At 36.2% G+C, this 10,781-nt stretch overlaps 1 protein-coding gene across 1 annotated transcript in view; it reads left to right on the plus strand.

The window, feature by feature from the left end:
* LOC103922414 (macrophage mannose receptor 1-like) overlaps window positions 1-10,340 on the plus strand; it is a 33,269-nt gene extending 22,929 nt beyond the window's left edge. Inside the window, exons 22-30 of the mRNA XM_009330552.1 lie at window positions 404-600; window positions 2,245-2,347; window positions 3,015-3,247; window positions 4,440-4,605; window positions 6,169-6,321; window positions 7,861-7,977; window positions 8,252-8,419; window positions 9,612-9,647; window positions 9,998-10,340. Coding sequence (XP_009328827.1) covers window positions 404-600; window positions 2,245-2,347; window positions 3,015-3,247; window positions 4,440-4,605; window positions 6,169-6,321; window positions 7,861-7,977; window positions 8,252-8,419; window positions 9,612-9,647; window positions 9,998-10,197 — 1,373 coding nt within the window. The 3' untranslated portion in view covers window positions 10,198-10,340. The remainder of the gene's footprint in view (window positions 1-403; window positions 601-2,244; window positions 2,348-3,014; window positions 3,248-4,439; window positions 4,606-6,168; window positions 6,322-7,860; window positions 7,978-8,251; window positions 8,420-9,611; window positions 9,648-9,997) is intronic.
* Window positions 10,341-10,781: the final 441 nt, after the last annotated feature.

Raw genomic sequence — 10,781 nt, forward strand, 5'->3', positions numbered from 1 at the left:
CAGGAGAATGTCAGAGGAAGGCACATTTTCACCTTGCCTATATTTCCGGGCTTCCATTTGCAGCTGTATACAGCTACACATTTCCATCAGTCAATCAGCTCATCCTGAGTGTTGAAATAAGTGAAGTTATTAGATAACATGGTGGTCAGGCAGGTTTTTTGTATCTTTCCTCTTTCCAATCGTGCTTCATAGTTCCAAATACTTTCATTCTTTGAGACTTTTCACAGGCAAAGGCTTGGCATAACCTTGAAATAATAAACTTGGGTAAATTTCTGATCAAATGCTAATTAAAATTTATTTACAAGACTTTAACAAACAAAATACTTAAGGATTTCTTTATAAGATGATGTCTTGACTGATGACATGACATGTTCATCTTCTTTTCTATTGGCTTTTTTCCCAGCTTTTCTCACTTACCATTTGAAGGATGTTTCAAATGATCCCTGGATTGGTTTGAATGATATACTCAGCGAACTCAACTTTGTCTGGACTGATGGAAGCGCCGTCTCCTATACAAACTGGGCTCCAGATTCCCCAAAACTTGTAGAACCCCTTTTGTTTCCCAGTCTACATCCAGAAGATGGCCACAATCTGCAACAGGTAAATACCACTTAGCATTTACCATCAAGTTAAATCTGAGGAGCAATAACACTTCAAGTAAACAGCTCACTTTGCTACAAACATTGCCTCAGCCTTCTCCCCAACTTGTTCCTCTACCTTTACACTGGGATTAGCGACAAAAAGTTTCAATGTTTGAGTATTCTAGTTATCTCAGAGCACAAAACGCCATTGCTGCAATTTTGCCAAATTCTTTGGATAAAATTGAATAAAGTTTGGATAGATTGAATAAAGTTTTCTTTTTCATAGTAATTTGCTGTTCATTTTGGAGAAAATGTAAATGCAACATTAGAATTTTAGAAGTTAACACACATTGGAAATATTTTCACGTTTGACAAGTTAACTCGTGTTTGCAAAGGAAGGAGGAGAGGATGCAAGAGGAAAGAGTTCAACTTTTCTCTACTTCTTCCCTATTTAAAATTGTAATTTAATTGCTAAGGGCCAATAGATGTCAACTACTTTCTGAACCAATCAAACCCTCTCCACTGCTAGCACTGAAATTAAACCTCAGAATGCTGTAAATAAAATAGCATTCTACATATTCAGACCAATATAGACTGATTTGCACACCCATATTGCCTTTCTTCCATTTATTTCCATATCTTGCTTTCAGAACTTGCCCTTCACACTATGTCATTCCACTCACTGTCCATCCTCCCTTCATTTTTTGTATCCACACCTCTAGAGAACCCAGAAATCATACCTCTAGACAACCAGCTTAATCTGCACCTCAGCCAATTCATTCTGCTCTTGCCCATCTAACCATTGGCCAAGGCATGCAGGAAGACATATACGATACAGCACAATACATAGCTCTACTTTACTGCAGCTCTAATAATGCTCCTGAGAAATATCAAGCAGGGAAAAAAAAAAAATAAAGACTGTGCAAAAGTACATTCTACTTTTCTCCTTCACCTTCAAGATGCTAACAGCTATCTCCTCCAGGGGATCCTTTTCATAGGAGTGAAATAACATCAAAAAGTTACCCAAGCTTAAGAAACGAGAGTCAAGAGCCACTAAAACAGGTGTTCCTAACATTTCTGTATGGCAGCTTAGTAGGCTGTTGCAGGTTGTAATAAACTTGAAGTTCCAGTTTCTTAAGCACTCAGCACCTGATCTGGTGTAGCCGAAAGAGAAATTCTAAGAACTAGAGCTGGTGATAACTCTGTCAAGGACCATCATTTAGATGATTCTGTTAAGAATAACCACTATTTAAAGTTGGCTTTGCAAGCGAAATACAAAACATGACCTCTATTTATTTTTATTTCATTCTTATTCAAAAAACTTACTGATAGTTGCTCATTAGTCGAGACAGAAGGTGTGACAGAAAGTTCTTGAAAATAACAGTGCCTTTCAAGTACGTCTCCTTGAAAATAACCAAATGAACAAGCAGGCTGAGCTGAAGATTACAGAGATTTACAAGACAGTACCAAGGTGGAGCTGGCCACCACAGAGGAGGCCAGAAAGGACAGAAAAGGATAAAAGGAAGGTTTCTAGAGTTGTGATACAAACTCTACAATATCAGAATTCAAAGAAAAAAGGAGTGAAACTACCCAGGGGGTTACAGTACTTTGTTTTAGAACTTCTAATATCAATGTGTTCATATTATTTCCCTTACTCCAACAGTTTGATTGTGTTTCTCTGAAAAGAGGTCATGCTGATGACACAGGAAAATGGAACAATGAGGAGTGTTATAAGTCCACAGGGTATATATGCCAGAAGAATAGTGGTGAGTTCTGTATCGCTAATCTTGAAATTTATAACACAAGGATTAAAATCACTTTTCTTGTTTAACATGCTTTAGATCAGTTATTTTTTTTTTTGTTTAGGTAAAGGACCAGTAAAACCTAAGGGCCCATCTTACATCCCAGTGTTATTTAGCAATGTTTTGGAGAAGGGAATGATAAATAAAATATCAGAATTTAGGAAAGCAAAATTATTTTTTTTAAAAGGGTAATTAAATAGCTAAAAACCAGAAACATTTTAATTACAGAAGTTCATAATGATCTATAGATTATCGTAGCTGGTAAGTTTTACATTTATCCAAATAAACCTGATAGTCACAAAGCTGCTAAGCCACAAAGAGCATTTTGAAAACACGCAGGGTAGGTGTGTTATTTTTGACTGATGAGGTGAATTTACCTCTGCAATATAAGGTACTGTGAATTTACTGATTCAAAATTCTCAGAAGCTGAAAATGTATTTCTTTTATCCAGAAAGTTCACTGTTGGTTTGAAGTTATCTGTTACTTATAAACATCTAATGAGGTGTTCCATTCCATTAGCAATTTTCTACTAGGTTTGTAAATAATGAAGATGTCATTCAGTCACTCAAGTCAAATATGTGGTCTCCAGATTTAACTGTTATTGGGGAGGTTTTTTTCCTTATTCCTACAGATCCTGAACTCTTTAAGTCATCAGCAACAGTGCTGGACTTCGCTTTTGACCATTCTGGTGGCATTAGCTATTCTGTCACCTTTTCCAAAATGAATTGGGAGGAAGCACAGAAAAACTGCAACAACAATACCTCAGAACTTGCCAGCATTTTAGACCCATATAGCCAGGCACTGTTGTTCTTACTTGCACAGGAATATGGAGAGCCTCTGTGGATTGGTCTTAACAGCAATGCGGTAAGAACACATACATTACATACAGGTAGTCAAGCTGACACTGAACCTGATCTTACTTTGCGCTCTCATCTTGTAACCTATAGGAATTTCTGCCAGTGTAGTGCTGAAAACAGCATGTTACATCAGTACAGTACCCATTTACACTGGAGTTCTTCAAATAAGACTCATACAGTGGAGATCTTAATGAACTCTTACATGCTTTAGCACAAGGAAATGCTCCCGTAAACCAGTATGTAACAATGCTGTGTGTTGTTTGGAGTCATTTAAAGGGTCTTGAATATAAATTGTAAAATCTCCCACATTTTGAGTTTATTTTAATCTAAAAGATATTCCAGGAACAACATGCATCCTGCCCTCCTGCCATGTGTTTATGTACCTCAGTGATCAGTGACATGGTATCTCAGGTGGCACATCTGAGACCTGCAAAGGAATGGTTTTTACGTGTATGTTTATGCTCACACATTCTACTAGAGTAGTCTCATTTATGATAGCAGCAGCAAAATACAGTTGTGGACAGAAACAGGGGTAAAAATTAGTTAAAGGGATCTGGAGGCTATATGATATGGTACATATTGACCAATGGCTGTATTTTTTCATTTGAAAATAAAATTGGTGTAATTACTCCCATTAAGAAGTTAGAATATTATGGAAAAAAAAAATTCTTTCTGTTTGTGAGATGTCTACATCAGCTGTATGACAGGGGAAGGTGAACATTTGGATGGTAGGTGTGTTTTGACATGCTACACTCTTCCCCATGAATCACAGTCATGATAACTACAACAAAAGCGATGGCGATCCGTGCTGCTTATTAAGAACACTCCCACCCACGCTCCCACTTTCCATGCAGACCTTTGGATGGTTGTACCAACATGATGTCTTCCCTGTCTCCCAGTTTTATGCCTTCTCTCATGCCCCCTTTCTTTTTTCTCTTCCATTTCCCAATGCTTGAAAAATGCTCTGAATTAATGTTAGATACTTTTTGGAGGGCAGGAAAAAAATATCATTCTGCATTCACATTTGTGGATAACAGACACTGTAAATTTTGTTGCAGTTAGCATTTACAAGCACAAAAAGGGGCCATTAGATTCCATGTGATTCCATAGTGGTTACATGAGAGTCTTCTTGAGGATCCTGTGTAGTAGCTATGTCATTCTCAGCAACCTTGAAATTACCATATAGATTTTGCTTCCAGACCAATGGCAAGTATCAATGGATTGACAGATGGAGATTAGTTTACAGCAAGTGGTCCAGTGGGGAACCAAAACAGACACTAGCATGTGTCTACGTAGACACTGATGGTGCCTGGAAGACGGCTTCTTGCAAGAAAAAACTCTTTTCTGTCTGTAAAAAATCAGATGGTAAGCAATTGAATATGTGTTTTAATTAGAGGGTGTGTATATTTATCAACTGTGCTAAATATAATAAGCCACTGGAAAAATACTTGTTTTATACACTAGTATACAGGAAGACATGAGTAGCTAACTAACTAGCTCTAAATATTGACATGAATTCTTCCCAGAAGTAAATCAATTCATAATAACAATTACCAAAAGCCTAAGAAACAAAGGATTGAATACTCATTAATTTCTTAACTATTCGTTCTAATAGGAAAAGTCATTCACTTGCTATGAGATCTGTTTTGATTAGGCATCAGATGAACTTCTGAATCCAGTTTGGGGCACCAAAGTTTGAAAAGGCTCTCAGTCAACTAGGGCTTTCAGATAACCAGGAAACAAGAATTAAAAGGAAAGATTATAATTGGAGTTGGACCAAAGACTAAGAAACAAAAGACTAAGAGAAACCAGATTATCAATTTTAAATATTAAAAATGAGCCCTAAGGAATGGAATTAAATTCTTCCCTATGTCTGATATAAGTTGGAAAGGAGTAACAGACTTAAATATGGCACGGAAAACCTTCTACTTTATCAGTACAGAAGCCTTTAATAAATACTTCAGACAGATCAGGGAATCTCCATCACTACAGGTTGCTAAGAACAGACAGGACAAACATCTGTTAGAAATGATATATCAACTTCATGTCACCTGTGAGCACAGGATGAAGTAAATAACCCCTTGAGGAGCCTTCCAAGCACAAATGTCTATAATTTCTGTGGAAATAAGTATAAATATGATTTCACAATTTAGCTATATTCTTGTTTTTGTCAACATTATGGAAGATCTTGAATCATTAGAAAATTTAAAATTGCATGCCAAATTACATTCTAAGATGTTATAATTTGACAAAAATCCTCAGATTTGATACATAATGTCTCTTTCACTTTAATAATCTGGAAATCTAATTTGAGAGCTGACTGTTCCTTAATAGGGAATGAAATAGACTGTAGAATTCTCACAGGAAGAAAATGTAATTTGGCAGAACATTTAATTTTCATTCCATCTGCATTTATCTTCTCATCCAAAATCCTCCTATCCTATCAATCATGATGGAATTTATTCAGGATGCAGTTTAATAAAAAATCCTGCAAGCCATGTTTAGTTATACCAACACTTACATTCACAATCACAGTTTCTGCTATAAGGTTTTGATCCTGTCAAAAAATGAGACTGAAGTGTCAGAAGACATTTTAAAAATAGTAGTTTTAACTGATTAGGCAGATATTTATGCCAGAAAACCACCTGGATATTTTATTGACTGAAGTAATTACAAAAATCATCATTAGACAGAATCTATACTTCTTATAGGCTAGTGTATCTTCCTAATCACCTTGATAAATAAATATGAAGCAAAATATGCTCTCAAACACAAAATCAAAGCCACATTCAAGCTCTTTTTAGAACATGCTTCATTTCTTCTATGATGACAAACCTAACATAGTCTGTTTAGTTTTGTCTTACTAGTATAATGGGAAAAACAAATTTTATAAAATAACTAGATTCCAACTACCTGATCTCTTATCAGTAATGGCCCCTACTGAGCCCCCACAACTTCCTGGAAAATGCCCTGAATCAAGAGGACACAAATCTTGGATACCTTTCCATGGTCACTGCTATTACTTTGAGGCCTCCAGGAAAAAAAGCTGGTCTCAAGCTCATCAGGAATGTGCCCGACTAGGTGAGTGTTTTCATTTAGAAAGACTGAAGTTGTAATTAAACACGTAAAATAATGGGTGATATTGCTAAGCAAATCTTAAATTACTTTAAAACGTCACACTTAATGATTTTTAGCTTGCTTTTCTGAGCATGCTTTTTCACAATAAAACTCAACATTGTCAAAAACAGAGGCATCTGATATCTCAAATACCAGCTGAAATTTGGATATCTCAAAAATATGAAGTTCCTACTAGTTTTATGGAAATCAGTAATTGGGTAGGGAGATGATAAACACTTTTAGAGTCCCAGTAAGGCACAGACTGCAGGGTTAGCTTTCCCTTCCCCAAACAAGAGGGAATCCACACAGAGCGTAAACTAGGAGATACAAACTCATAGAAAAGTTGTCTTTGTTAGTTCCAGGGCACAGTTTATTAATTGGATCTCACTGGCTGGACAACAAACGAGATGGAGAGGTCATTTAGCTTTCATGAAGTAGTAAAACACACCCAGCCATGCAGCTTCTGCTCTGGAACAGCCCCCATTGCTGTCTACGATCTGGAGAGAAGAGCTGCATGTGGATCAGGGAGAGGAAAAGACACTTTACTCCACATTTCTGATTTCTCCTGACTGTTCACTGAGAATTGCTGTCATGCAGCATGCATTTCAGTGTAAGAATAGGAAACATCCTATACATTAGCACTATATGTCTGAGTGATAGTCTTTTAATTGTAAGAGAGAATACAAGGATTTCTAGCAGCACTTCCTCCTATGTATGAAAACACTGACCTATGACTGAGTAAAGAGAAAAAGTAGCTTTGCAAAGGCATTTTACTTTTCAGCTGTGTGACAACAGAATTCCTGAAATGGTTCTGTAGAAAGATAAATCACATAATTACTAGAAAAAGTAAACATTACACTAATAACCAGAATAAAAGGTTGCATTTGGACATTGGTCCACATTCTAAATTCCTACACTTTTGCCTACACGCTACTCATTGGCCAGGCCAGGAAGGTGGTCATTTCCTGATGACCCCAACGCAGCTTTGTGTATTTGTAATGCCAGGGCATATGGCAATTATAAATCAACTTCTGGACATCTTCTGGACCGCAACCTCCAGCTGCTTACACATCCTATCTACCCCTGCAGTACATAGGCATGGCCAAAAATGCTGCCCAGGCACCAGTGGGTGACAGAGCTGTAGTGGCAACATGCATGGTGCTGACTACATCATATGTACCACTTTCAGTCTACTTGCATTACATTCTGGGGTGTGGTTGAACCTGTCCAACCTGTGCTTTTCCTGAACCTGCAGGAAAGCAATTTTTCTTCTCTAAAACACCAAAGGCTAAACAAAAATCCATGTCTTCATGCTGATATGTACCCATACAGCTCACAGTCAAGTTCAAAATACAATATAGCAATATAATAACCATAACGAGACTAGTGAATATTACGTGCAAGAATCAGTGTCTTTTATATTTTTTTGCATAGCTTGTATGTGTTTATTGACAAGCTGTAAGAAAATGAGACATTGTGATGTGTTCATTAATATTTTTTCAGCTGCTAATTTGGTATCAGTAGGAGACTATACTGAAGCAAACTTTCTGTCAGACACCATTAAGATACTCCATGGAAAATCACCGAACTTTTGGATAGGGCTAAAGGAAGATGACAGAGGTAATATTTTCAATATTTAATCATACAGTATCATATCATACAATATGATGATATGTTCTATTAAAAAGAAAGCAACTTTGTATACTTGAAAGTACACATATATAAAAAATATACGAAGTTTATTTCAAAGCATGCTTACATACGCTTAGAAATGTAACTGAAACATTTAACTACCTATTTGTGCTATAAATTTTTGGTTTCCCCATCACAGCTTATTTTATCTATCTGTCTGAACCCCTGTTTTTTATACATATATGCTCATTTTAAATATTAGGACAGTGGGTATGGACAGACAAATCTGCAATGGATTTTGTTAACTGGCAAATGGGAGAACCTTCAAACAAAAGGCATAAAGAGTGTGGAGAAGTATGTGCACGGTCTGGCTACTGGAACACCAACGTCTGTTCTTTCAAAAAAGGATATATCTGTAAAAAACCAAAAAGTAAGTAATATTTCTAATACATTAAAGTTAATAATGCCTGAAAAAGTATTTTCATTGTATAACATAAAATTGTAAAACTTTATAGGTTTGTGTGCAAAACCAATATGTCCTAATAGCAGGATTCGGCTGCCTAAATACTGAGCAGCCTCACATGGCTTCCGACTGCCTCCTCAGAAGGCTGCATCTCCCATAACTCCTGTAAAATTAACATCAGCCCCATGCAGCCATCATGAATACATCAGACCCCTATGTTTAGGCAAAAGAATGGTCAAAGACCACTCATTTTTAATAAAAAGCCAGTTTTCAGTAGAATTTTCCCTCAAATATCTCACAATCTAAGTTCAAAAGCAATGTTTTGTTTAATTTCAGCTGAATATACTCTCCAGAAAAAATAATCTTGTTCTGATAAGTGCAATGAAAACTCTGTCTTGTAGAAATGCTGGAATTGGTGATTCCTTTCATTACTGTCCTCTGAGCTGATGGATTTGAGCAATACAATAACACACGTTCTTGTGGCACTCTATCTACAGTGTGATAGAATCATGTTTAATAAAATGCTGGTACTCCCCTGACAGCAAAATTATAATCTGCAAGAAAATGCATGAGTTTGATTACCAACTGAGATTAAATGAAAGTGGTCCAGAACACGAACATTTTGTTTGGTTAAACTTCATATTTCTGTTCAACTTTCCCTTACCTGGTAAGTTTAGGAAGTGCAATTACCATAGGAACCACATCCACATGGAATGGTTGTCTCTGACAGAAGGCGCTAAACTCACAGAAGATCCTTTTCAGCTCAAGTAAAATGCTCATGACATATTTCTAACACTCGAGACATTCAGGAAATTTTTCCTGTTTCAGAAAACACCTTAAGAGTACTAAAGATCCTGTAGGCAGTTTCTTAGAAATGAACATATTTGAAAACACTTTTAGAAGTAACAGAAATCTGGCTCTAATCTCATGTCTTGTTGTGTATCTTGACTGAGGAGGTCAGATGCTCTTGGAATGAAAGAGCAGAGCATTCTACTAGAGATTCACACATGCTTAGCTCCATTTCTTCAGGAGAGCAGTTGTTATCAGCAGGTGGATTTAGGGAGAACTGTCAGGAGCATCTGGACTTAGGAACTTTAAAATGCCTCATTTTTTTTTAAAGCACTCAGAATAAACTTTTTTTTTTTTTCCCTTCTGAAAGCTCCTGAAAACACAGCGATGTCACCAGAAAATACAGGTAAGCATACTTTCTTTTAAGTAGACTTATAAGGAGATGCTCAAATACAAGAAGAATATACTTATATAGTTTCTAGGTATTTCTAGAGTTTTTAAAAATAAAAAGTCCATAAACTTCATCTGTATCTAGTTATAGGAAATAGAGGTAAATCTGAAGTAAACTGCTTTTTGATCAGATTTAATTATATTTTATTTAGTTTTGTTAGTAAAAAAAAACCAAACCACTTGTTGAACTGAAAATCTACACACATATTGCATTTGTCTGACTTTTAGTTGAAGAAATACCATCTATTACTGGATTCTGAAATCTCTTAAGATCAAAGGTGTTGATTCCATTTCATCCACTTACAGAAGGGAAAATGGAGAAAGTACTTTCCGCCAGCATCATTTGGCTGTTCGTTCTTCTACCCTTTTCTATACTTGGAGCTGGAAGTATAGTTTATTTCTACTTGAGGAAGAAAAGACAAAACCAGCTACATATTTCAACCAGAATGAGTGGACCAGAAGCAACTGTGGATATCCAAGAAAAAGATGGACAAACCGACATGTAGTCTGACAAAATACCCATATGTTCCAACTAACAAAAAACAGTCTATGAATCCATGAAATCTTACGCCAGCTTTGCATTTTCTTACCCAGATAATAGTCTTCTCTCTTCACAAATATGAAGTTCATGGATTTATATAAATACACACACACACACATACTCCCTCTAAAATTCCCTCCAAAGTGTAAGAGAGTTTCTTTTTTTTTGTTTAGTTTGGGGAGTACACAAACATCTTTCACATAAATGATGGCTGAAAAGTTGGCTACAGAGGTGCTAGGGGGAAACTCTGACAGATATTTACTATGTGAAATTGTTTTATTTAATGTAGGGTCTAGTTTTTGCTCATACCTTTACATTACTTTTTCCTGCTGTATTGCTGCAGTGTTATCTAGACTATGATGGGAAACACTGCTCATTTCAATTTTCATCTTCACAGTCTATGATACTATCTTTTCATTCATGTAAAACCTGTTATAATACCTGCATCTGTGAATTAAATATTATTTCCTTACCAAAAAATAGTTGGAAAGATGGAAAAATATTGAAAAGACTCCTTTATTCCTACTCCTAGCCTGAACTTTGGGAATA

This window comes from Pygoscelis adeliae, unplaced genomic scaffold (assembly GCF_000699105.1).
Source record: "Pygoscelis adeliae isolate BGI_AS28 unplaced genomic scaffold, ASM69910v1 Scaffold27, whole genome shotgun sequence".
NCBI classification, from domain to species: Eukaryota; Metazoa; Chordata; class Aves; order Sphenisciformes; family Spheniscidae; genus Pygoscelis; species Pygoscelis adeliae.